The 27,189-nt window shown below is 42.3% G+C and overlaps 1 protein-coding gene across 1 annotated transcript in view; it reads right to left on the bottom strand.

Moving 5' to 3' along the window:
• The window catches only part of PLCZ1 (phospholipase C zeta 1), a 112,123-nt gene that overhangs the window by 70,673 nt on the left and 14,261 nt on the right, over positions 1-27,189 (bottom strand). The window contains exons 4-5 of the mRNA XM_074938211.1: positions 8,087-8,288; positions 5,720-5,864 (exon numbers count right to left, since the gene is read on the bottom strand). Of these exons, the coding sequence (XP_074794312.1) occupies positions 5,720-5,864; positions 8,087-8,288 (347 nt within the window). The remainder of the gene's footprint in view (positions 1-5,719; positions 5,865-8,086; positions 8,289-27,189) is intronic.

The raw sequence follows: 27,189 nt of genomic DNA, 5'->3' as shown, positions 1-27,189 counted from the left end.
AAGATGGTAGCAGGAAACAATATTCACCACACATATAATGGCAAAGAAATTCAGCCAAATAAATTCAGGAGCTGCCAAAACAGCAACACACTGGCTACTGCCTGTCGCTGCCACAGAGCTTCTCAACAGATTAGAATATTGAGAAGCAAATAGTGATGATGTGAACCAGAAAAAAAAAATACCCAAGAAATATACTAAAGCATGGAAAATTATTTAGGTTAAATTCAGCAGAGGTTTTAAAAGCTGCTGACATCTAAAAACGTCAACATTCAATTTAGACATCAGTTTATTTCAGTGCTATATTTTCTATACAACTTATTCCTTCATTCCAGCATATTTGTAGAAAAATATTCTTCATTTCTTTAGGGCTAATAGTCACTACCCACCTAAAAATCATTCTCTTGTGACCGGCAAGTAATATCACAAGTTGCTCTGGGAATTATTAGGGCATGCTGGTAGATTATTATTACTTAAAGTGAAGAAGAATGGATGAATTGCTTAGAACTAATGATCCTGTTTGGATGCAAATTGTCTTAGTAATGAGAAACAAGGGAAAAGCAATACAAGGAAAACATCATAAACTGCTATTTCCAGGTCCCTGCAGTCTAAAAAGAATCTTAATTTGGCCCAATCATTGGTATCTGACATCTTTTAATCATAGCTATTATCTTTTAAAGAAATAAAAATCATATTCTGTATGAAAAAAATTAAACAAATGATGTTAAATGTAACACCTATGGTTACTATAACTGAAAGAGACTAGAGTAAACAATATTTCTCTATTTGTTCAATTTTTCTTTCTATATTTGACATCATTTTGTGTTTAGTCAGTTTCCCACTTTGATTGTGTGGGTTTTTTACAAATCAAGGAGGAAGAGAAAAATATTGTTAAAAAATGGGAAACTGTGATCAGAACCACAATAATTGACATGAGGACGCAGGAGCAGGTGTGGTTCAAGACATTACTTTTAACTTATGTTTTTTTAAACTGTCTAGGTTTCAAGTTGAAACTGTCGGTTAAATATTGTCAGATGGCATTGCATTCTGATAGTCTGATTATGGGCTGACATTTTATGTATTGCAGAGTTTTCAGTCCTGTTATACTGCCCACTGCAGCACTTTTTACTCATTCCTTACTCATCAGAAAGCTCAGACACAAGCAAGGCAGAATGATAAATCTGCTGAAATTGATGGACAGCATCATAACAAAGATCACCACATGGAATGCAGAAACCATTCTCTCATCTGATGGCAACTAACTTGCTCCTATTAAGTGAGATCTACTTTCATAGAATCATAGAATCATAGAATATCAGGGTTGGAAGGGACCTCGGGAGGTCATCTAGTCCAACCCCCTGCTCAAAGCAGGACCAATCCCCAACTAAATCATCCCAGCCAGGGCTTTGTCAAGCCTACATCTTAAAAACTTCTAAGGAAAGAGATTCCACCACCTCCCTAGGTAACGCATTCCAGTGTTTCACCACCCTGCTAGTGAAAAAGTTTTTCCTAATATCCAACCTAAACCTCCCCCACTGCAACTTGAGACCATTAATCCTTGTTCTGTCTTCTGCTACCACTGAGAACAGTCTAGATCCATCCTCTTTGGAACCCCCTTTCAGGTAGTTGAAATCCCCCCTCATTCTTCTCTTCCGCAGACTGAACAATCCCAGTTCCCTCAGCCTCTCCTCATAAGTCATGTGTTCCAGTCCCCTAATCATTTTTGTTGCCCTCCGGTGGACTCTCTCCAATTTTTCCATATCTTTCTTGTAGTGTGGGGCCCCAAACTGGACACAGTACTCCAGATCAAGCCTCACCAATGTCGAATAGAGGGGAACGATCACGTCCCTCGATCTGCTGGCTATGCCCCTACTTATACATCCCAAAGTGCCATTGGCCTTCTTGGCAACAAGGGCACACTGTTGACTCATATCCAGCTTCTCGTCCACTGTAACCCCTAGGTCCTTTTCTGGAGAACTGCTGCCTAGCTGTTCGGTCCCTAGTCTATAGCGGTGCATGGGATTCTTCCATCCTAAGGGCAGGACTCTGCACTTGTCCTTGTTGAACCTCATCAGATTTCTTTTGGCCCAATCCTCTAATTTGTCTAGTGCCCTCTGTATCCTATCCCTACCCTCCAACGTATCTACCTCTCCTCCCACTTTAGTGTCATCTGCAAACTTGCTGAGGGTGCAATCCACACCATCCTCCAGATCATTAATGAAGATATTGAACAAAACCGGCCCGAGGACCGACCCTTGGGGCACTCCACTTGATACCGGCTGCCAGCTAGACATGAGCCTGACTTCTAGCCAGCTTTGTATCCACCTTATAGTCCATTCATCCAGCCCATACTTCTTTAACTTGCTGGCAAGAATACTGTGGGAGACCATGTCAAAAGCTTTGCTAAAGTCAAGGAACAACACGTCCACTGCTTTCCCCTCATCCACAGAGACAGTTATCTCGTCATAGAAGGCAATTAGATTAGTCAGGCATGACTTGCCCTTGGTGAATCCATTCTGACTGTTCCTGATCACTTTCCTCTCCTCTAAGTGCTTCAGAATTAATTCCTTGAGGACCTGCTCCATGATTTTTCCAGGGACTGAAGTGAGGCTGACTGGCCTGTAGTTCCCAGGATCCTCCTTCTTCGCTTTTTTAAAGATGGGCACTACATTAGCCTTTTTCCAATCGTCCGGGACCTCCCCTGATCGCCATGAGTTTTCAAAGATAATGGCCAATGGCTCTGCAATCATATCCGCCAACTCCTTTAGCACTCTCGGATGCAGCACATCCGGCCCCATGGACTTGTGCTCGTCCAGCTTTTCTAAATAGTCCTGAACCACTTCTTTCTCCACAGAGGGCTGGTCACCTCCTCCCCATGCTGTGCTGCCCAGTGCAGTAGTCTGGGAGCTGACCTTGTTCGTGAAGACAGAGGCAAAAAAGTACAATATCTTTTTCCACATCCTCTGTCACTAGGTTGCCTCCCTCTTTCAGTAAGCGGCCCACATTTTCCTTGACTTTCTTCTTGTTGCTAACATACCTGAAGAAACCCTTCTTGCTACTCTTAACGTCTCTTGCTAGCTGCAACTCCAGGTGTGATTTGGCCTTCCTGATTTCACTCCTGCATGCCCGAGCAATATTTTTATACTCTTCCCTGGTCATTTGTCCAATCTTCCACTTCTTGTAAGCTTCTTTTTTGTGATTAAGATCAGCAAGGATTTCACTGTTAAGCCCAGCTGGTCTCCTGCCATATTTACTATTCTTTCTACACATTGGGATGGTTTGTCCCTGTAACCTCAATAAGGATTCTTTAAAATACAGCCAGCTCTCCTGGACTCCCTTCCCCCTCATGTTATTCTCCCAGGGGATCCTGCCCATCAGTTCCCTGAGGGAGTCAAAGTCTGCTTTTCTGAAGTCCAGGGTCCGTATTCTGCTGCTCTCCTTTCTTCCCTGTGTCAGGATCCTGAACTCGACCATCTCATGGTCCCTGCCTCCCAGGTTCCCATCAACGTTTGCTTCCCCTACTAATTCTTCCCAGTTTGTGAGCAGCAGGTCAAGAAGAGCTCTGCCCCTAGTTGGTTCGTCCAGCACTTGCACCAGGAAATTGTCCCCTACACTTTCCAAAAACTTCCTGGATTGTCTATGCACCGCTGTATTGCTCTCCCAGCAGATATCAGGGTTATTGAAGTCTCCCATAAGAACCAGGGCCTGCGATCTAGTAACTTCCATTAGTTGCCGGAAGGAAGCCTCATCCACCTCATCCCCCTGGTCCGGTGGTCTACAGCAGACTCCCACCACGACATCACCCTTGTTGCTCACACTTCTAAACTTAATCCAGAGACTCTCAGGTTTTTCTGCAGTTTCATACCAGAGCTCTGAGCAGTCATACTGCTCCCTCGCCTACAATGCAACTCCCCCACCTTTTCTACCCTGCCTGTCCTTCCTGAACAGTTTATATCCATCCATGACAGTACTCCAGTCATGTGAGTTATCCCACCAAGTCTCTGTTATTCCAATCACATCATAATTCCTTGACTGTGCCAGGACTTCCAGTTCTCCCTGCTTGTTTCCCAGGCCTCTTGCATTTGTGTATAGGCACTTGGGATAACTTGCTGTTTGTCCTGCTTTCTTAGTATGAGGCAGGAGCCCTCCCCTCTCGTGCTCGCCTGCTCGTGCTTCCTCCGAGTATCCCACGTCCCCACTTACCTCAGGGCTTTGGTCTCCTTCCCCCAGTGAACCTAGTTTAAAGCCCTCCTCACTAGGTTAGCCAGCCTGCTTGCGAAGATGCTCTTCCCTCTCTTCGTTAGGTGGAGCCCATCTCTGCCTAGCACTCCTCCTTCTTGGAACACCATCCCATGGTCAAAGAATCCAAAGCCTTCTCTCCGACACCACCTGCGTAGCCATTCGTTGACTTCCACGATTCGACGGTCTCTACCCAGGCTTTTTCCTTCCAGGGGGAGGATGGACGAGAACACCACTTGCGCCTCAAACTCCTTTATCCTTCTTCCCAGAGCCATGTAGTCTGCAGTGATCCGCTCAAGGTCATTCTTGGCAGTATCATTGGTGCCCACGTGGAGAAGCAGGAAGGGGCAGCGATCCGAGGGCTTGATGAGTCTCAGCAGTCTCTCCGTCACATCGTGAATCCTAGGTCCTGGCAAGCAGCAGACTTCTCAGTTTTCCTGGTTGGGGCGGCAGATAGATGCTTTGCAGTAATATATAAGCTTCTGTATTTTGGCAAAAATTAAACAACTCATAAAATACGTATAGCAGTGAAAGGACATAATTTTGTATTAAACACATTTTAAAAATCAGAGACCAAAAATAAGTTCTTTACAGACATTAGGCCAGTTAACTTTGAAAAGGCAATAGATGTGGGTGTGTATGTATACACACCCAAACTAACATGCTTGGAGTTAGGTCAGTTTGGATTATATTTATTTTCAGTGTGTATGTATATTCTGTAGGTATACACACATACACAGAGAATAAATATAATCCAAACTGACCTAACTCAAAGATTTGTCATAAAGGGCCCTTACTTGACTTCACTGGGAGTTTTGCCATGCAGCAATATAGAAGAATGGGTTAGTGCCAAAAGAACTTTAACTTCCACTTGTTCTGCTACAGATAGGCAGAAGGGACAACATTTTAATGGGTCAACTGACTGATAAGAAATGATAACTTTTTTCAGAGCTCGTTTTAAAACTGGCGGGAAATTATCAGAATTAAGAGGAAATTAAAATACAATAAGACTCAAACAACGTTCCAGTGTAATACTTTTGTTCCCTCCATATTTTAAGCTTCAACACCACAGAAGACAGAATTTTTTCCACAGAAGTCTGAGCAAAGACATAAAAACACACAAAAAAAGAGAGGAAACTTTACTGGATCAGATCTTGAAATCCTTACTCAGTATATATTCAGTCCTTGCTCAAGCTAAATTCTCAATGACTTCAAATAAGAATTTTGCCTAAATAGGCTGAGGAAGGTCTTCCGGATTCAGTCCACAAAGTTTAAATTGCATTGAATTATCAACAAAATGAGACTGCCTTTCATTTAAAATGCTACAGAGTTAAGATCAGATACTGTAGATTTCTTTTATCTACAGTACCCCTCACCCCAAGCACTATTCCATCTTATTTTTTCCAGAGCACCCTAAATTACAAGTGTGTTAACACTTATGTGTATTAACATTCATCACATTTCAACAAATATATGTACATACCGCAAATGCATACTTATCTATCACCTCGATGACAGTTCTAAATGTAATTTTGCTTGTTAAAGTGTGACCATGATACACAATAGGCTCATTTTGCGGTCCATCCCAGCAATCAATTTCCAAACAACGACATCCTTTCATCAGAGCACTTTAAAAACAAGAAGAAAAAAATAACAATCAAAAAAGGAGATACCATATTCATAAGCATTTTGTTGCATTCCTGATTACAAATAGCATAATCTGAGTAATTACAAAAATATTAACATACTTAAACTGTCATAAAAGAAAATTCCTACAGAATGATATGGATATAAAATTGATGTATATTTTCTCTTATCTACCTTGGGCTTATAATAATCCTTATCAGAGCCTCTTGGGGAAAAAATAGATTCTATGAATATGAACCCTTAACAGATAAAAATATAGCCAATGTTTTAGTTTAAGTGAAATATTTTCTTGAACAATGGCTATCTGCTTAAAATTGGAAATGTCTGAAGTTCTATTTATGTTAGGATTTTATATTTGAATAAACTCCAGTTAAGTTATTAACTCAAAGTATAAAAACATCACTAATAAAGCTTACAATGAGCCAGAATATGTCTAGTCTTTACACAGATGAGGAGGGCATAAGGAGGCCTTCCCCTACCTCTATGCAAAGCGTCAGTCAGTGTTACAGTACCTGCATGCTGAGGAGTTCAGAGACTGCTTCCTCCCAGCTTTCCCAAGGATGCACAGCACACCACAAAGGGAAGAGAGGCAGGACCATAGTCTATAGCAATGCCATGCAATAACCATATGATTCTGATTAAGGTATTTTAGATTCTGCGGTCTAGATTAGATTAAACTAATTTGTAAACACATCAGATTTTTGTCCTTTCATAGTTTTACTGCAAGGGAGAGGAAAGGTTGTTTGGGTGCCCTAAATGTGCATTTCCATATCTTAATATGTCTGGATTTCTTTTAAGTTTAACCATAAATCTGAATTTCTTTGGTTTATAATCTTTGATTTGGGGATAATCATACCATCCATGTAATGTATTTTACTGTAAAGTACTGATAAGTCTTCTCAAACTTAACTCCATCTTAATGTGATTTTTGTCTAGGAATTTCCTTATTTAATTTAAATAAAAATTCATACATGAACACAAGGTAAGAAACTGAAAGAAAATGCTGTCATGTGATATTTCTAATGATTTGAAGTTATGTAGCTTAAATAGTTTTTTAACATTTAACTTTTAGATCCAGAATCACAGATATGTTCTGATTGCTTACCCCATTCTGGAGCTGTGCAAAGCAGCCCAAGAAAATTGGTCAGCTAAGTTATGTTTACAGCAGCTTTGTTTCACCAGAGCAGTGCAAAGAAACTGGAGTGTTGGACTCCTGTCTTCCAAATTCCTGTCTCCCTACATTCTCCTTTACAACCCCCAATTTCCCCCTTCCTTCTCTTCTCCTCATTCCAGTTTTCTCTTCTTCCTGAACCCACCGCATTCCCCTGCACAATTACAAAACAAATTCCAGCTTCTTCCTTCCTCCACACTCCCTGTGCTCATTCACCCCATATTTTCCTTCCTCCTGCATCTCCCACATTCCCCAGCATACCCTCTCAACCTAAATCTCCCCTCCCCTCTCCTCTCCTCTCCATTCCCCTGCATGTGCACATATTTTCCCTACTTTACTGTGCCCACTACATTCCCTTGCATAAGCACACATGCATGCATGCATACTCACATACATCCACACTGGACATGCTGGAGTCCCCAGCTAATGTACCTGGCTTCTGCACTCCCATCCAGACTCCAGCTTGGGAGATGGTGAGGAGGCATGGTCAGAGCATCCTGTCATCTCTAGCTGGTGAATGGCTCATTTGGGTACCATAACCAGCTGGTGTAGATTAGAACTGTCCTTCCTGTGTACACCAAGACATAGACCAGCATAGAGATGGTCTCCTCACCACCTCAGCTGCATCCAGAATTTGATCGCATATTTGTTTGAATTAATGGAAGATTAATTATATATTTTCACTGATGTGGAGATTAAACACTGCAATGTAGTAACGTACAGAACAATGTCCTGCAGATGTCTTTATTTGCTGCAAGGGACAGTAGTATATGTGAAGCCAATGAAAAACTTTGGTTTGGATAGTTTTTAGAGTGTAGACAGAGGGGGTGGCAAATATACCAAAATGTGTACACACCAAATAAAATTTCACTCGGTCAAATTCAAATCATATTATTCTAGTTTTCATCATTGTTTTAAATAGAATCTTTTATTCCTTATTACTAAACACACATTTGTGAAAGACTCAATAAATTGTAGCTTAGCCACTTTGAATTGTAATCAAATTACTTTACAAAAAAAGCATTTCAATACCTTGAATAACCCCAAAGGTGGCTTGGCCCTATTAGTTGGTCAGATATGAGGTAGGTGTTATGAGAAGACGAAATAAAATAATCACGTAATGGGTAGCTCATATTTTGGTAAACAATTGTGTGGTCTCTTTTAAATATCAAACAGTCTTTTGAGTTCATGTATCTTAAAAATCCTTCAAATGACATCTGTTTTTTTCTCTGCACTAAAAGTAAAAATAAAGAGAGCAAAAAAATTACATTTGCAGTCGTCAATTTAAATAACATTTCTACCTATCTATTTTTCATGGCATTAATTTTTTTTGAAAATGGTTTGCTCTGAAGAAGTTAACCGTCATACCCCACAACTATTTGTTTCAGTTTTTAAATTAATCAGATATAATATAAAGACGGTCAACAAATGCTTGCAGTCCTGGAGTCAATGAAGCTCTAAATGATGAGAGAATGATTTGAATGAGATCTGATGTTATAATTCTTCTATGAACATCAAGAACCAAAGCTATGTAATATTCTCACTTTTCACATTTTTAAAAAACTGTACTTCAGTAGAAAGAAAAATTTTACTGTTAATTTATTTTTGGTGGGTAATATGTTCACCAATCCATAACAAGAGATTAATGTCCTTGTCTGTGAAGAGCTCAGGAACAGTTCTGCAAAATGTCAGTTAGAGATGAAAGATAGTACTGCATCCTAGAATTCCCACTAGAAGACTGCTCTTCCTAAACTGTGAAAAGAGAAATTAGTAAACTATGATAAAACATTACAATACAGGGAAATGGATTAATATTCTCTTCACCAAACAATCTCAAATCATAACAATGTTAAAGATGACCTATAAATCATGTTTACAAAATTCCCTCAATTGTTGCAAAATGCGCTAACTGCTCCCCAATACCTAGGATAACAAGGGCATTCAATACATTATTTAAAACTGATTTCATGACAGGCAGTCTCATTAGAATGTCAACTTCTGCTCCAATGTAACACCTCAGCATGTTTTATGCTGGTGGCAAGTGATATCACTGCAAACCCAGAAGTCCACTAGACCAGTGTTTCTCAACGACCAGTCTGTGGACTGGTGCCAGTCCCTGAGCTCTCCCTAACACAGTTTAGGAAGGCAGAAAGTCAGTCTGTGATATCAAAAGGGTAGAGAAACACTGTCACTAGACTATTAAATGAAGTCTATTTTCATCTAGTCTGTGATTTTGCAAACTTCTGATTGTAACCTACCTGTGTTTTCATAGGACAAACTTGACTAACAACGTAATAGGATGATGAAAATATTTTAAAGTGGTGAACTGATATACACCCAACTTCAAAAAAAGCATTTACCTGATCTCTTCAGGTTAGTTCGAGGCCCAGGAATAAAGAATCACCAATATATTACTTCTTAGGGAAGCAATTCTCACACTGTAATATGAATGTTGATTAAAAGTATTCTATCAGAATAAGAATTCACTGTAATTACACTGATTAAAGCTACAAAAATGGAACACAGAGTATTTTTCAGTTGTAGGGCTTCTCTAGACTGGGAAAATGAGTAGTGTTTTAAAACGTGTTTACACTTTATAAATACTACTCGGTACTTTATATAGATTAAGAGACACGTACATAAGTGCTGGAACTAGAGGTGTGGGCGGTGCTACCCCACCCCCTGGCTTGAAGTGGTTTCTATTATATACAGGGTTTAAAGTTTGGTTCAATGGCTCTCAGCACCCCCACTATAAAAATTGTTGCAGCACCCCTGCTGCATAAAATGTGTAAAATGATATTGTTCAGGCCTAGGATCTGTCAGATGTTCCGAGGTTACACAGGCCACTGAATGAGGTGTATTAGCTCTTTGAGTATGAGAACCTTTGAGGAAGGGCTTCAAGTAGTAGAAGTTGATGATCTGAGTAGGGCTGGACAATGTAGAACCTAAGGAAAAAAGTTTATTTTAAACTAAAAAAGCACTGAACTGCTTCTCTCTAGAACAGTTATTGCAGATGATTTTACACGATTTTTACAGTTCAGGGAATTTTGTAAAAATAATTTGTTCCCTTTTAGGCAAAAAATAAATTAGAAGGCAAATCACAAAAATCCATCAATCTGTAATGACAGTTAATTTCTAGAAATTAATTAAGAGAAAGACAAATCCAAAGTATTTGAAATAATTGTATATATTATACCAGTAGAAAGATACCACAGAACAGAATTTTTTCTCTAAGTGCTGTGTCTGATGAAACTTGATGGACAGACTAAGAGTGCTCTGTCAAAGTGTTCTGCTTAAGTACTATCATATGCCAATTTTGTTTGAGGAGCTAATTATGTCCTGCCAAGTGCTGGGCATCCTTAACTTTCATTAAAATCAGTGGCAATTGTAGACACTCAGCACGTCAGTCAATTGGACTTTATATTGCCCAAGACATTATTAAGAGGTAGTTTGTGAAGTAAGTATTTATTTTGCCAGGTGGAGATTTATCTAAAGCCTTTCACATCTCTAATATAGAAGTTGTAATATTGTGAAATCTCTTCTGATAAGTTTTTGTCATGCTTTCTCTTTAATATTTTTATGTTATGGGAAACATCCCAATTTCACTGAGGTCTCCTATACGGGATATCAAATTTGTTTGTAACCATTATTATGGCAGAACCATGATACGGTTACTATCTCTCAGCACTGACATCTTGGTCCTATTCAATGTGTATGCCTTATATCTTCCAGGAGCATCCTACTAGTGCTAGCCCTCCTGAATAGAGAGAAATGAGACACATACAGACGCAAATTGGTTACTGGTATGCTTGAACCAGCTCCTACACATGGGCAGGGAGACATTACAACCCCCTGAACTGGCTCCAATATCCCTTGGAAACCAACTCCGACACATTAAAACATTAATTAAAATAAGTAAAATGGTAAAATGCAAAAATAATTAATGCAATATGCTGCATGTGTTATTTGAACATTCGGATCCCTAATGTAGAATTTTAAAAATAAGGGACACCATGACACTCTGTCCCCATACAGGAAGGAGGGAAGGGGCTGGCTGGAACCCAGGAGAAAGTTCTACTCTAAGATCGGATGTAATATGGCACTAACATTTTCCCTGTTGGCTACTCTAGTTCCTTCATACCCCTTCCCATGGTGGTTGCCAATGTAGTTCCAATATTTTAAAAGGGTAAAAGGTATGATCTAGAGAACTGTAGACCAGTTAGCTTAATGTGGATCCCAGGTAATGTAGTGGAATGGTTAATTTGGGACTCTATCAATAAATAATTAGAGGCTAAAATATAATTAATGCTAGTCAGCATGGTTTCATGGAGGGTAGCTTTTGTCAAGCAAACCTGTTGCCTTTTTTTGACAGGATTAAAAGCCTGGTTGATAAAAGTAGCTGTGTTGTTATAGTGTACTTGGATTTCCCCATGGCATTTGACCTAGTACCACATGACATTTTTATTAAAAAACTTGCATTGTATGGAATTAACAGGCACACACACATTGGCTGGATTACGAACTGGTTTAAATACAGATCTTGATATGTAGTTGTTAATGGGGTGATATACATTTCTAGTAGTGTCCCCCAGGGATCAGCTCTTGATCCACTGCTATTTAATATTTGTATTAACAATCCAGACAATGTTATGAAACCTTTGGTTAAGTCTGGAGATGACACAAAGACTGGTGGGGCAGTAAATAATGAGGATGACAGGTTATTGTTACAGATTGATCTAATCACCTCGTTAAATGGTCACAATCCAATAAAATTTGTTGTAATGCAGACAAATGCAAGATAATACATCTGGGAATAAATGATGTAGGTTAACCCTACAGGATGGGAGGCTGTGTCTTGGAAAGCAGTGACTCAGAAAAAGGGCTCATAATGATAATTGCTTCTACATGAGCTCTCAGCGCAATGCTGTCGCAGTAAGAGCAAATGCAATCTTTAGACGTACAAAAAGAGGAATGTCAAGTAGATGTAAGGAAGTGATCTTGCCTATGAACACAGCATTGGTAAGACCAGTACAAGAACAGTGTGTCCAGTTCTGGTGTCCACACTTCAGGGAGGATATGGAAATACTGGAGAGAGTTCAAAGGATGGCCAATGTCTGGAAAACAAGCCTTATGATGTGAGGCTTAAGTAGCTCAATTTATTCAAAAAAGGAGGTTGAGAGGTGACTTGATCATTGTGCATAGGTGCATACAAGTGGACAAGATATCTGATAGTAAGGGGTCTTTTCAATCTTGCCAACAAAGACATTCCAATGGGATGGAAGTTGAAGTTGAAAAAAGTCAACCTTGAAAAATTATGAGGATGATTAAACATTGGAACAGTTTAAAGGGAAGGTGGTAGACTCATCATCACATGGGGTCTCTAAAACAAGATTGGATACTTTTCTAATTATAAATTATAATTTTCTGAAAGATATGCTTTAATCCATTTTGTGGGAGAGGTTCTATGGCCTGTGTATGCAAGGAGTCAGTTGGATGCTCAAGGTAGTCCCATCTGGCCCCAGAGTCTGTGAATCTATGGGTCCCCCTTTTAATTCCCTTCTTCCATGGGCTTTGGGAAGAATGGGATTGCCTATGTTGCCCTCCACCTGCTCATAACACTTGTAGTTCTGCATTATTAGAGTGACTATAATCTAATCTCATGCTTCATGGCTTCAAATGGATGTCTGTAGGGGTCAGGATGATTTTTTATTCTTGATGCACATTTGTAATCTGGCAGGTGGGAGGGGGTCACCTTCCTCTGAAGCATCAGAAATCAGACACAGCTAGAGATGGGATACTGGTTGGGGTGGACTGAGGTTCAGAGGTGGTACAGAGAATCCTGTTTAAGATACCTGGCTGATGTGTTTTGCTTAGGGCTGTTGATTAATCACAGTTAACTCATGAGATTAACTCCAAAAAATTTATTGGAATTAAAAAATTAATCATGATTAATCACAGTTTTAATTACACTGTTAAACAATAGAATACCAACTGAAATTTATTACATATTTTGTTTTTCTACATTTTCAAATACATTGACTTCAACTGCAACACGGAGTACAAACTGTACTGTGCTCACCTTATATTATAATTTTTTATTACAAATATTAGCACTGTAAAAATGATAAACAGTACAGTAACTCCTCACTTAACATTGTAGTTATGTTCCTGAAAAATGCAACTTTAAGTGAAACAATGTTAAGCGAATCCAATTTCCCCATAAGAATTAATGTAAATAGTGTGGGTTAGGTTCCAGGGAAATTTTAAACAATTTTAAATAAGCAATGAAATACAGGTATAAGTTTTAAACAATTTTAAAGAAATAATTTATTACTACAATCATCATTGCTGAGTATGACACAATGGGAACATCATTGCTGAGTATGAATGAAGGGCCAAAATCCATGTGCTGCTGATATAGGTTATGTCAGCTCTTTTTACAGGCCCAAAGTCCAGAGTTTGGTCAGGAGGCCGAGAGGACCAGCAAACAGTGAACAATATTAGCTAAAAGAAGCGGAACAAACAAGAGACAACCTTGCTTTTTACTAAGATAAGCCTGGTAAGCAAAATTCCAGATGGGGAGCAGTAATTGGCACTCTTATCTGAAGCTGCAAACAGACCAAAGGAATGGAAGAGGCCCTATGTCTGGGTCTGTGTATACTCCTCTGCAAGAGGAGGTAGCCATGCTCTCCCCACACACCAACTTTGAGTTTATGGAAGAGGTTTCCTTTCCCAGATATCAGTGCCTGCCTTTAGAAACACAAATGGGCAACTTAAAAGACAATTTCTATTGCCATATACTTTTCAAAGTCTTTTGTTTTAACCCCCAGGTATGTACCTGTTGGAGAATCAGAGGAGCTACTTCATTCCTATGGACCCCAAATCAGAATTCAACATATATATTTTATACTTATACACTTTATACATTGTTTAAAGAAAAACATCTGTGTACTAATTGTATGTTACTTGTTAACCTGAAACCATGGGTGGAGACATTATGTAATCTTTGACTATTGGCTACTGTGCTTATCTTGTCTTGCTGCTAAACCTATCCAGGGGCTTGGGACCACCTACCCCGTCATTTCCCTCTGCCCATGGAAAATCCATATAATCCACTGTAATCAATTGTTTGGCAGTGTCTTTGAGCCTAATAAGCAAGTCAGTGCTGTATGTAATAAACCCACATGCTTGATTCTACACGGTGTCCATTTTGTTCCTTCAGTGAAGCAATGGGAGGTGCCCCCGCCTTACCCCACACAAGCACAGCCCACTGGCACTGCAAACAATGAGGCAGGCAAGGAGGCTGAAAGTGCCGTAGGCTAGGAGAAGCACGTTGCGCAGCAGCAGTGGCAGCTCCCCCTACTGTGCAAGCACCAGGGGCGGGGAGGGCTCAACCCTCGGCCCGCCCACTCCACCCCGTCCCCCAAGCTCCCACCCTTAACCCGCCTCTTCTCCCCACCACCACCACCTTCTCCCCCTTTACTCTATACGCCATGTCCTTGCAGGCTCCCCCTCCCTCCCCTGCCTCCTGAACGCAAACCAGCTGATTGCCATGGGCAGGATGCAGGGAGAGCAGGGGGAAGGCACTGCGCCGCGGGGTCCGCCAGCAGGTGGGAGGTGCTGGGGCGGGGTAGGGGAGCTGATGGAGTGCTGCCAGCTGTGGACAAAGCAGGCAGCCAAACAATGTTATAGCAGAGCATTGCACAACTTTAAACTAGCATATTCTGTAATGGAGCAGGGACGTAAGATCGAAACTACGTTAAGCAAGAGGACGTTAAGTGTGGAGTTACTGTATTTTTCAATTCACCTTATACAAGTACTGTAGTGCAATCTCTTCATCATGAAAGTGCACTTTACAAATGTAGATTTTTTTTGTTACATAACTGAACTCAAAAACAAAACAATGTAAAACGTTAGCACCTACAAGTCCACTCAGTCTTACTTCTTGTTCAGCCAATCACTAAGACAAACAAGATAATACGGCCTGCTTCCTAATTACAATGTCACATGAAAGTGAGAACAGGTGTTCGCATGGCACTTTTGCAGCCAGCATTGCAAGGTATTTATGTGCCAGATATGCTAAACATTCATATGCCCCTTCATGCTTCAGCCACCATTCCAGGGGACATGCTCCCATGCTGATGACACTTGTTAAAAAAATAATGTGTTAATTAAATTTGTGACTGAACTCCTTGGGGGGAGAATCGTTATGTCTCCTGCTGTGTTTTACTCGCATTCTGCCATATATTTCATGTTACAGCAGTCTCGGATGATGACCCAGCACATGTTCATTTTAAGAATACTTTCACTGCAGTTTTGACAAAACGCAAAGACGGTACCAATGTGAGATTTCTAAAGATAGCTACAACACTAAACATGAGGTTTAAAAATCTGAAGTGGCTTCCAAAATCTGAGAAGGTTGAGGTGTGGAGCATGCTTTCAGAAGTCTTAATAGAGCAACACTCTGATGCGGAAACTACAGAACCAGAACCACCAAAAAAGAAAATCAGCCTCCGGCTGGTGTCATCTGACTCAGATGATGAAAGTAAACATGTGTCGGTCTGCACTTCTTTGGATCATTATTGAGCAGAGCCCGTCATCAGCATGGACGCATTTTTGGTAGCAGTGCCTGGTTGGGACGTACATGAGCAGTAGCCGTCTCACAGTGCCGTTGGTGATTCAACCAGCGCTCGCATGTCCCAACCCGCTCAGTTCCTTCTCTACCATAGAGTCCTTACTGCGAACTCTGAAGTAGAGGGGAGGAGGGTGGGTAGTGGAGCACCCAGAGGGACACACATCTTGAAGAACCTCAGTTATTGCACAAGGTGAGTAACCTTCTCTTCTTCTTCCAGTGCCCCACTGTGGGTGCTCCACTTCAGGTGAATATAAAGCAGTGCCCTCATGAAGACGGAAAGAACTGGAGTTCATTGCTGAGGCTAGTACAGTGACACCTAGTCATGTATCCAAAATGGAATTGAGAGTTTTTGCATAACGGTTCGTGAATGTGTGTTCAGAAGCCCAGGTGGCCGCCCTGCAGATGTCTAGAATGAGAACATTGTGCAGAAATGCTATGGAGGTAGCTAAAGCTCTTGTCGAGTCGGCTCTGATGCCCGGAGGGGCTTCAGTGTTATGTAGAGAATAGGATGTATGTATATAGCTGGATATCCATTTGGATAAACTTTGAGTCAATATGGCAGAGCCTTTTCATCTTTCTGTTGTTGACATAAAGAGTCTTTTCCATTTTTGGAGGTAGACAGTGTGTGTCCTATGTTTCCTGCTGTTAATACTTGTTTTACCTATTGTGAGCAGGTTAATTTGTCAGGGCGGAGCCATGAAGGAGCCATGCCTTCAGGTGAAGTCTCTCTGGGTCCAGATGGAGGACTTGGCTGTCGTCCTGAGAGAGAAGATTCCATAGGCAAGGGAGAGTGAACAGTTTACAGATCGCCAGGCGTGACAGGTAAGGGAACCAAGTCTGTCTGGGCCATGTCAGTACTCTCAGTATTATTTTGGCCTTGCCTGTTCATATTTTGAGTATCACTCTGGAGATCAGAGGTATCAATGGGAATGCATATAGGAGAGGAGCATTCAATTTGATGAGGAAAGCATCCCCCAGGAATCGTGCTCCGAGTCGTGCTCATGAGCAAAACTTTGGGCATTTCTTGTTTACTGATGTGGCGAACAGATCTATGTGTGGTGATCCCCACATGTGAAATATGTGTTGTTCAGTTCCCATTTGTGCTCTCAGGAAAACTGTCCGCTTAAAGTGTCTGCCCTCATGATCCGTCAGCCTGAAAGGTATGCTGCTGTAACAGAGATGTTGTGTTTTATGCACCAGTTCCATAACTTTAAGGCCTCCGTACATAAAGAGTGGGAACGTGCACCACCCTGGCGGTTTATATAGAACATATACACAATGTTGTCCATCAGGATCCTTATCATTTTGCCTTGTATAATGGGGAGGAAATGTAGGCATGCATTGCGAACCATGCATAATTCGAGCAGGTTGATGTGTGAGGGTGTTTCCATGGGGGAACACTTGCCTTGGGTTCTTTGTTGGTTTAGGTGAACTCCCATCCGATCAGTGAGGCATCTATTGTATTTGTATTGAGAATCCTGCTGAAATGGGATGCGTGAGCACACGTTTATTGGGTTTGTCCACCATCGCAGTGAATGTAGGACGTCTGGGGTCAGTTTGAGTCTTTTTTCTAGGCTGTGATTTCGTGGAATATATACCAAATTCAGCCAGCCTTGAAAGCAGAGCTGGTGTAATTTGCGAAAGTGTTGGCCACCATATGTCCCAGGAGCTGTAGGCAGGTGCATGCATACCCCCACGGGCTGTCTGAGATCACCAATATGAGGGAGGTCAGTACTGTGAATCGGGGCATCAGTAGCGATGCTTTGGCCTCTACTGAGTCCAGGTGCACTCCTAGAAGTCCAGTTATTGTACTGGAGTTAGGGTAGATTTCTTTTCATTGATTTGTAGCCCATGGGAGTGCATTGAATGATGATTTGTCAAGTGATGTGTAGTGTTTCCGTCCTGGTAGGACCTTTTAGTAGGCAATTGTCTAAGTATGGGAATATCAGTATTCCCTGTCTGCGTAGATGAGCAGCTACCACCGCTAGGGTTTTGGTAAAGACCTGTGGAGCTGCCAACAGTCTGAATGGCAATACTCTGTATTGGAAGTGATCTTGTCCCACTGTGAATCATATGAATGATCTGTGCAGGATGGATGGTAATGTGAAAGTAAGCATCTTGTAGGTCGAGAGCTGAGAACCAGTCCCCCTCTTCCAGAGCTGGGAATATCGAGTTCAGTATGACCATTTTGAATCTGTGGTTGTGGACAAATATGTTGAGTTTTCTGAAATCTAGCATCGGTCTCTAACCTCTGTTTTTGTTTTAAGTCAGGAAATAATGGGAGTAAAACCCTTTGCCTCTGTGTTGTGTTGGAACTTGTTCCACAGCCCCTAATTGTAGAAGGTGATCTACTTCTTGTCTCAATAGGTGCTTGTGAGAAGGGTCCCTGAAGAGGGACAGGGTAGGTGAGATGGAGGTAAAGGGGATGGTATAACCTGTTCAAATGATCTCCAAAACCCAGTGGTCCGTGGTGATGGTGGCCCACATATGGTCGAATGGTCAGAGTCAATGACCAAAAACTTGGGTTGTTGGTTCTATTGGCACTGGTAGTTGGGGAGCTCGGTCAAACCCTCGACCAATGCTTCAAAATTGTGTCTTGTTTGAAGGTGCTTGGGACGTTGCAGTCTGGGGTTGGGTAGGGCGATGTCTCTGTGTCTGTGCCTTTGATTATCAAAAGACCTCTGTTGTCGCTGTCCAATTGTGTCTCTATTGCACTGGTAAGGATGGATCTCCTACATCTGTTAGGGGTGTATAGATGCCCAGGGTTTGGAGCGTCCTTTGAGAGTCCTTCATTGACTGTAGGACTTCATCTGTTTTTGCAGAGAATAGTTTTTCCCTGTCAAAGGGGAGGTCCTCGAATTTAGTCTGGAGATCCTTTGGAATTCCAGAGGATTGTAGCCAGGAAGACCTCCTCATGACTACTGCCGTAGCTGCTGTGTGAGTGGCTATGTCCGCAACATCAAGGGATGCTCGTAAAGCTGTCCTCGCCACGAGCTGACCTTCAGTTATGGTGGATTGAAATTGCTCCATTTCATCTTCTGAGATGTCTGCTAGGAATTTGCTGAGTTTTAGTTTTTGGTAATTATCACGGTCATATTTCACTAGTACTGCTGTGTAGTTGGACATGCAAAATTGAAGGGTCACCGATGAGTAGATTTTTCAGCCAAACAAATCCAATATCTTTGAGTCCTTGTCCTGTGGGATGAATTTATAATGGGGTTGTTTCCCCTGTCAGTTCACCACCTCCACCACCAAGGTGTTTGGCTCAGGGTATGAAAATAGGAAGTCTATACCCTTGTTGGGCACATAATACTTCCTGTCTGCCCTTTTGAATGTAGGAGGTATGGTTGCTGCTGTTTGCCATACTAATTCTACTGGTTCTATTGGGGTGCTATTAATTATAGTGCAATATTAGTCAAGGATGCTGGGTGTAGTATTTTGAGGAGCTAATGTTGGTTTTCAGTCACCTCTTCCAGCTGGATGTTCTGGCTTTGTGCCACCTGTTTGAATAACTCCTGAAATTGTTTTGAGTCACCTGCAATGGTGGGTGGGAATGGCATGACCGCCTCATCCAGAGATAAAGACGAGTTGTGAGTTAGTGATTGTTCTCGGTTGTTGGAATCATCCATTTCCTCTACAGAGTCTTCCTGTGTCTCCAAGGGCTCATTTGCAGTAGCTGTAGCAGGTCATATCTGTCGCCTCTGTGGGGCCTTTGGGATCTGAGCTCGGTAAACTGCCCCCGGGTCCCACTGTGCCCATTGTATTGGGAATGGCATGGGGGGCACATCCACAGGTTATTCAGCCATGGGGGCATGTCACTGTATAGGCATTCCCTGGCACTTGTGTGCAATGGTGGTGGTTCAGTGCCCAGTGGAGAGGAGTATTCGGAGTAGAAGATTGTCTCATCCATATCAGCTTTCTCGTCACTTGAGAATCTGGAGGCATTTGGTGATTCCGGTTGCACCGGTGCCATCGGCACTGGAGAACCATCGATGCCAAGTATCAGTGATCCTGAAGTAGAGCACCTACAGAGACAGCACTCAAAAAAGAACTGATTTATCTGGAGATGAGGAGATTGTTGGGAGGAGGAGAGACCTCTTCATCAGTTCCAGCTTCCTGCTCCTCAGAGGTTTCTTCCTGAAGTTCAGGTCTCCTAGAGACAGAAAGTGATGAAGGCTGTCTATCTCTGTGACACATGGTGCTCAAAGCTTTGGAGAACTGCTGGTAATATGTCGCCCGAGAGTTCCAGTATGGCCGAGGAGGTGCTGCATAAGGCATAGGAGGGGGCACCCATGGATACTCATACCAGCGAGATAGTGGCTAAGACAGTGCATCACAGGTGGTAATAGCTCCTTCAGAAACTTCTGGAAAGGTGCCTCTACAGGCATGAGGCAGAGAGCCCTGTACCAATATTTGGGAGACCGAGGCAAGATCTTTATTATAATCTTCTTCCTCCAATTCATTGTGAAAAGGTAGAGCCCGAGGAGAAACTGGAAGTGAAGCAGTCAGTACTGGGCAAATTTCTGAAGATCCCGATGGCCTTGGTACCAAAAACATGTTGGAACCATGCAGCAGTGAGTCGGGTGTCTCAGATACAGCCACATCTTGGGGAAACTGAAACTCATGCAGTATGGATTAAAAACTCATAAAGTCCATGGCCTACACCAAAGTGATAGTGGCTGAGTGAGTGGATGGCTACCCCAAGGGAAGTGCAGTCAGAGTGCGAGTGGGCTTCTTCAGCACTGAGTGAGCACAGGAAGAGCTCTTCTTGCTGCCTTGGTCCATGGCCTGAGACTTTTGGTTTTTCGGTGCCCTCAGTACCTGAGGAACCAACAGCTTCGTGAGTACTAGATTGAAGAGAAGATGCTACTGAAGTCATTAGAGTAATTGGAGACTGCAATTTTTTGGAGGTAGATTCCCTTCCTGGAGAACTCAAGGGACAATCTTTGGAAGTTTTATGACAGGAATCTTGAGTCTTCCTCTTAGATGCCCTTGAGGAGTGTGGCTCGGAGACAGTAGAAGCAGCAGACTTACTCAGAGACAAGGGGGTCCCTGGGTGAGAAGCAGGCACAGAAATTACACTTCTGGGCAATATGAGATTCCCTAAGGCACCGCATGCACTGGGAGTGTCCATTGCTCACCAGGACTGCCACTTGGCATGACAGATAACATTTTGAGAGCAGGAGAACTGGGTATAACCTCCCAGGGAACTAGGACTATTTTATCTAATCTATCTATCTATCTGTGATGGGATCCATACCCCCACACAGGACCTGATAGGGTTAATGTAGGTCTGAGGCGTCAGTTAGGGTATCTGGCTGTACAGGTCCCACTGAGGAATCACTTCCTTCACCAGTAGAAAGAGATGAGTGACCCATTTCAGAAATCTGACTACCATGGCATTCAAAAAAACAGATGTCCCTTGCACTGGAATATGAACCACTTAAATTACTGCCAAGTGGACCCTCGGTGAACTGAGAGACAGACCAGATGACTGAAGGTATAACAGGTACTCCAGGATGTCCTGAATGCAGGATTGTATCAGTTGAATCCCCCAGGCTAGGGACCAAATTGAAAAACATTTCCACTTACCCAAATAGGTAGCCCTAAATAGAAGGCTTTATACTGTTAAGTAGAACCTGTGAAACAGCTTCAGAAAAGTGCTCCTCTTCCTTATCTAACCATATAGAATCCATGCTGTGAGGTGCAAACTGCTCAGTGCTGGATGAGAAATCTGACCGCAGAACTGAGACAGTATATAGGGACAACAAGAAATAGGAATATGTGCAAACAGACTGAGGAGGTCAGAAAACCAACATTGTCTCAGTCAAGCTGGTGTGATGATAATCAGTCTGGCATAATCAATCCTCAGCTTGAGGATGACCTGAAAAATTAGTGGGATCGGGGGGAAGGCATACAATAGTTCCAATCCCCATTTCAGAGGAAAGGCTTTGGATAAGGAACTTGGTCTGAGACCCGCTCAAAAGTAAAATTGATGGCACTTCTTATTGTCCTTTGTTGCAAACATGTCAATAGCAGGAATGCCCCATTCTCTGAATATGGACTTCTGCACACTGATCTTCAAAAAGCACTTGTGATTCTGGGAGAAATTCCTGCCGAGATAATCAGCCAAACGATTCTGGGTCCCTGGTAAATGAGCAGCTGTGGGAATGATGTTCTCTTGGATTCATAATGCCAGAACTTTATTGCCTCTTGACAAAGCTGATTAGAGTGGACTCCTGCTTGTTTGTCCATATAGTACATTGCAGTGGTCTTGTCAGCGAGTATATGAACCACTGCACCCTTGATCTGTACTCTTATGCATTGCATATGGCCCGAAGCTCCAGAACATTGATATGAAGAAATGCTTCCTGATCCATCCACAAATTTTGTACCTTCAGTTCCCCCAGATGTGCTCCCCCAGTTGTGGAGGAATCCATAACGATGGTCTTGTCTGGTGTGAAACAAGCAAAGAGAAGACCCTGGCATACATTGCTCTGAACTGTCCACCACAGAAGGGAGTCCAGAATCACTGGAGCCTTTCAAATGCCTGACAATTGGGGCAGTAGACCAACTTAAACCAGTCTTGAAGAAGACGGAGGTTCAATCTTCAATTCTGGACCACATAAGTGTGTGGCCATATGACCTAACAACTTCAGGCATGCTCAGATTGTAGTAGATGAGTGAAAGTGGAGAGATAGACACAGGTGACAAATTGCCTGAAATCACATGTTCAGTAGGAATGCCCTCAAGCTCTAGAATGTAGTAGGCTCCAATGAACTAATGTTTTTTAGTTAGTGTTAATGTCAACCTCCCCTTGTTCAAGATCAGATCCAGGTGATCAAAAAGGCATAGTGTGAACTGAACATGCAAGAGGACTGGTTCTCCTGAATTATCTCTCACTGATTAATCATCCATGTATGAGAAGACATGAACTCCTCTTTTCCTGAGAATTCAGTCACTACCCCCAAGCATTTGGTAAAAACACAAGGCGCCAAGGACAGGCCACAGAGAAGCACAGTGCTAATGATGACCTACCACAACAAATCTCAGAAACTTCCTGTGACTCGGGAAAATGGCCATGTGGAAGTAAGCATCCTGAAGATACAGGGCAGCAAACCCAGTCATTGTGATTTAATGCGGGAAGAATTGTTGCTAGAGCAACCATACAGAATCTCATGAATTTTATGTATTTGTAGAGACCCCAGAGTTTCAGAATAGGTCTCATCCCTCCTTTGGATTTCAGTCCAGGAAATACTGGCAATAGAATCCTTTTCCCAGATGCTGCTGGAATACCTCCTCCATAGCTCCCAAAGCACACAAAGTCTGGACTTGCTGAAGGAGCAGTGGCTCACAAGAAGGATCCCTGTAGAGGGACAGGGTAGGGGGTTGTGTATTAATTTAGATGGGATATAGAGGCCCCAAAACATTAACATAACCCAGTCACTGTCCAACATTCAACAGTGTTAAACAGGGTCTGAGGTTTAGTGTACAGAAACGTCGGCCTACCATGGCAAACACATCATTAAACGTTCTTTTAGCCTTTTATTAAAGATAAAGAAAAGAAAGAAAAACAGCATTTGAAAGAAAGAAAGAAAAACAGTAAAAGCATTTGAAATGTAAAGTATTAAATAAGGCTTTCATTTTAATAACATCGCTTTCCCTTTAGCTGGGGAGATTTTTTACATTCTCTTAGATAGTACCAAAGATGGTGATAACTGTCCTTTTGGGGAAATTAGACTGTGACAGGTTCCCCCCGGGTGCCACCTGGAACTGGGGTACCACAGAGGCCCCTGACCCCCCAGCCTGGGCTCCCTCTGACACTGTACTGCCGTGACAAGTTGCAAAGCCCTCCAGCCTGCACTTTCACCAGTATTCATACAGGTAGAGACACACCCAGCTGCAGTTACACGCAGGCTCTCTAACCACCAGCCTCCCAGTCTGGGACCCCACAGCAGTATCATCCTGCCATTGTCAAATGTGGCCAGAATATGGCTTTAATACGTGGTCTGCCTCTCCCACAATGTGAAGAGTTCAATGTACACTTGTGGTAACCAAGCAGAGATTTTCCCCAAGCACTCCAGTCAAAGCTCATTGGTTTAGATTAAAACATAAAATAAGTTTATTAACTACAAAAGGATAGATTTTAAGTGATTATAAATGATAGCGAACAGATCAAAGCAGATTACCTAGTAAATAAACAAAACCACAAACTGAATTTAACATACTAGATAGGTAGTATATGAATTAGAAAATTCTCACCATGAGTGATAAACAGGCTGGCAGATTCTCAAGAAACAAGCTGCCTTGGCTTTGCAGCTTGGGTTTCCCAGGTTTTCATATACAGGCTAGAAATCCCTTTACCTGGGACCATCACTTCCTCCCCAGCTCAGGCTTTGTTCCTCAGGGGTTTCCAGGTGTGTCATTGTAGGAAGAATGAGGTACCATCATGATGTCATTTTCCCCCTTTTATATCATCTTCCCACTCGCTGGAAAGCTCTTTTGCTGTGATGTGGGTCAAACAGTTCCCATTGTGTAGTGCTATCTTCTCTGAAAGGTTTCTGTTGTACACAATTCCTGGGGTAATCCTTGTGCTTGTGTGCATTTCCTCAATAAACCATTAACATTGTCTGGCTTTTTTACTGTTGTACCTGAAAGGCTGCTTGTGGGTGTTTTCAACCTCACAACACGTTTCAATAACACATACATAGCCAAACTTCATAACTTTACATACGACGATAGCACATACAATCCAAAGAGATTTTAATGTCTAGCAGATCAAGACTTTTAGAATGATACCTTAGAAGGCATACTTTGTAAAAAACATACCCTAATTACATGACAGTGATGAATATTGGGGTGCCAGGGTGTCACACTAAGTTAATTGAGATGGGCTAGAGCTGTTGTTGTTGCTGTTACAGTCCGATCCTATTTCAACTCAGGTGGTGTTTCAGATTCAGCTGGAACTGGCAGAGGTAGTAATGTTATCCAGGTTCCTCTCTCTAGCCTGGTTTCATCAGGACATCTCTCAGGATTAGCGTGATGAAGATCTGGGGTCCCAGGAAATGGTGGGGTTGTTATGAGAGAACTGGATTTAACATAACTGGCAACCATCTTGTGCACTTAACCCCATAAGGTGTAAGCAAAGACCCCATATAGGAATAATTTGGCCTTGCTTAGGCAGACAAAACAACAGCAGCATGTTATTAACAAGGACAGATTCATGAGAAGGAGGGGAGGGGCAATTTGAATAGGTGACCTTGGGTCTGAGTGCCTATATTTGTTAAGTTTCTTGCTGGAAGAGACTTTGCTGACAAGCTAAGAAACTGACCCCTAACTCCCCAGTGGCTAGGAGCAAGGCTGACCACCAGAACCCTGCTGCTGAATCACTCAATACCACCTCAGACTTTGGGTAACTATATCTATCTGGGGTGCTTCTAGACTATTGATAGGTTTTGATGTGTGCTTTAGACTCAGTAAAAACAAGACTTTTGGGGTGAAAGCACTCTTGTGTGTACCAAACATTTATCAGACGGAGGTGCTGTGTCCCACACTGATTTATTTCCTGACACCGCTTGGAAAACAGAGACTAGTTACCACAGCTTTGGGTTCAGATAACTCTGAGTAACAGATTTATGTGCCAGTTCGTGGAATTGGTGGAGAGGAAGGGGACGATTGGCACATACACAGTTAGCTACAACAGGGACTAGAGGACAGCGGGACAGGGTAGCAATCTGTAATTCCCATGTCGTAGTCTGCGAGTCAATTTATGGATACATTCTGTTACTGGGACTCAGGCTGGTAGTTTGGTCAAGTAACAAAATATGTCAGAAGAAAAGGTTATATCTGGAAAGATGGAAATGGTTTTGGGTAACAGCTTGATGGATTTTGTTCAGGAATATGGACAACCATATTGGAAACCTGAAGCCTTCCCCAGCCCCTGGGCTTTCCTGCAGCTCGGTAAGCAGATGGTAGCAATAGTAATACATTTAAAAAATCAGTTAAAGGCAAGAGTGGAGGAATTAGAGAAATATAAGTTGAGAAAGAAAAGGAAGCAGCTCCCCTGATGTCTGAGTCAGACATCTTCTGGGCTATAACTCTGACTCAGGCAGCACAGATAGTGGCAATGCAGAAGCAAGTGTGTGACAGTGACAGAGTGAGTGAGAAGCTGGAGCAGGAAATCTTCAAGTTGAAAATGCAGGCAGAAGAAAGTAAGGCAGTGTCGGAGGGGCCCAGTGATTTTCAATTTTAGATGTGGCCAATGCTTTCTTTGCTATCTCTTTACTTTGGGATAGTTATGATAAGTTTGTTTTTATTTTTAAGGGAATTACCCCAGCCAGTCCTAGTAAATCAGAGCTGACAAATTTGCTGAGCCCTAAGTGGATGCTCAAAGCCCAAGAGCCCCCAGCTTGGTGAGAAATGACTTGGACTAAGTAACTGCGGTTAAAATTTAGTTTAGATGTATAATAGTGCCTCTCGCTATATAGCGAGGGGAATGTTTTGTTCTGTATTTTAGATTATTAACAGTGTGGATGTTGGAAGATACTGGAGACGATGCACTCCTGTGTGCTGCTTTTGCTGGTATCTGGATAGCAAGCCTACTCCTCTGGTGATGTGCATTGAGAACCTGTTGTGTTCAAGGCGTGGCGAAACTTCCCGTGGATGACAGTAGAGTGTAAAGCAAGTGGCTCCACAACAGACATAATTGTGGGACTTCAAAAAATCTCTGTGAAAACTGAGTGTGTCATATAGTGGGCCAACGAGAATGTGGAAAGGAAATACCAGTTTGAATGCCTGCCACACAACAATACTGCCTCCAGCCAGCGACTTCCACCCCCAGCACAAAACCAAAATATTAACATGAAAGTCATTATTTGGAAGAATCCCACCTAGACTGAGAAAGATCTGCACAGTAATGGAACCCATGGATTATAGAGTATAAGTAATAAAAGATGCCCAGGAATGAAAAATAGTAGAACTGAGAGCCTGCTTAGAGGAACCTGGAATTAGAAAGGAATGCAATAAAAATGCCTTGCAGCCATAGGATGTGTGTTTAGAAATAATAGATGGAAAATGCCATTATGCTATTAACCCATTTGCAAGTGGGTAATAATTGTGTATGTTTTAGAAGCTGATGCCCAGTGCTCAGTGGCCAGTAGGTATTAGGCCAGGGCCCCATCCCTATTGAGGGAATGGTGCCAATCTCAGTAGTGATGGTGATCTTAGGATCTTCTGAGAAAAGCGTTTTGAAGGCGAGGGAAAAGAGGAAGATGTCCTCGCACTCAATCTCAATGAGCCCTAGAAGTCGTCTGGTGGTAGCAGAAGAGCCACCCTGACAAGGCAATCAAACAACCAGCCTCATCTGAAAAACAATACGGAGATGGCAAGGGTGAATGAGCAATTGGTGCTTTGGTACCAAAAGAGACATCGCAGTTCCACTTGGTACCGGAGCCAACAATGATCCCAGAGCGAAGGTCAGTACTGATTCCGAAGATGAGGG

Source organism: Natator depressus, chromosome 1, assembly GCF_965152275.1.
Source record: "Natator depressus isolate rNatDep1 chromosome 1, rNatDep2.hap1, whole genome shotgun sequence".
Classification (NCBI taxonomy): domain Eukaryota; kingdom Metazoa; phylum Chordata; order Testudines; family Cheloniidae; genus Natator; species Natator depressus.
This window is presented reverse-complemented; position numbering and strand designations above follow the sequence as displayed.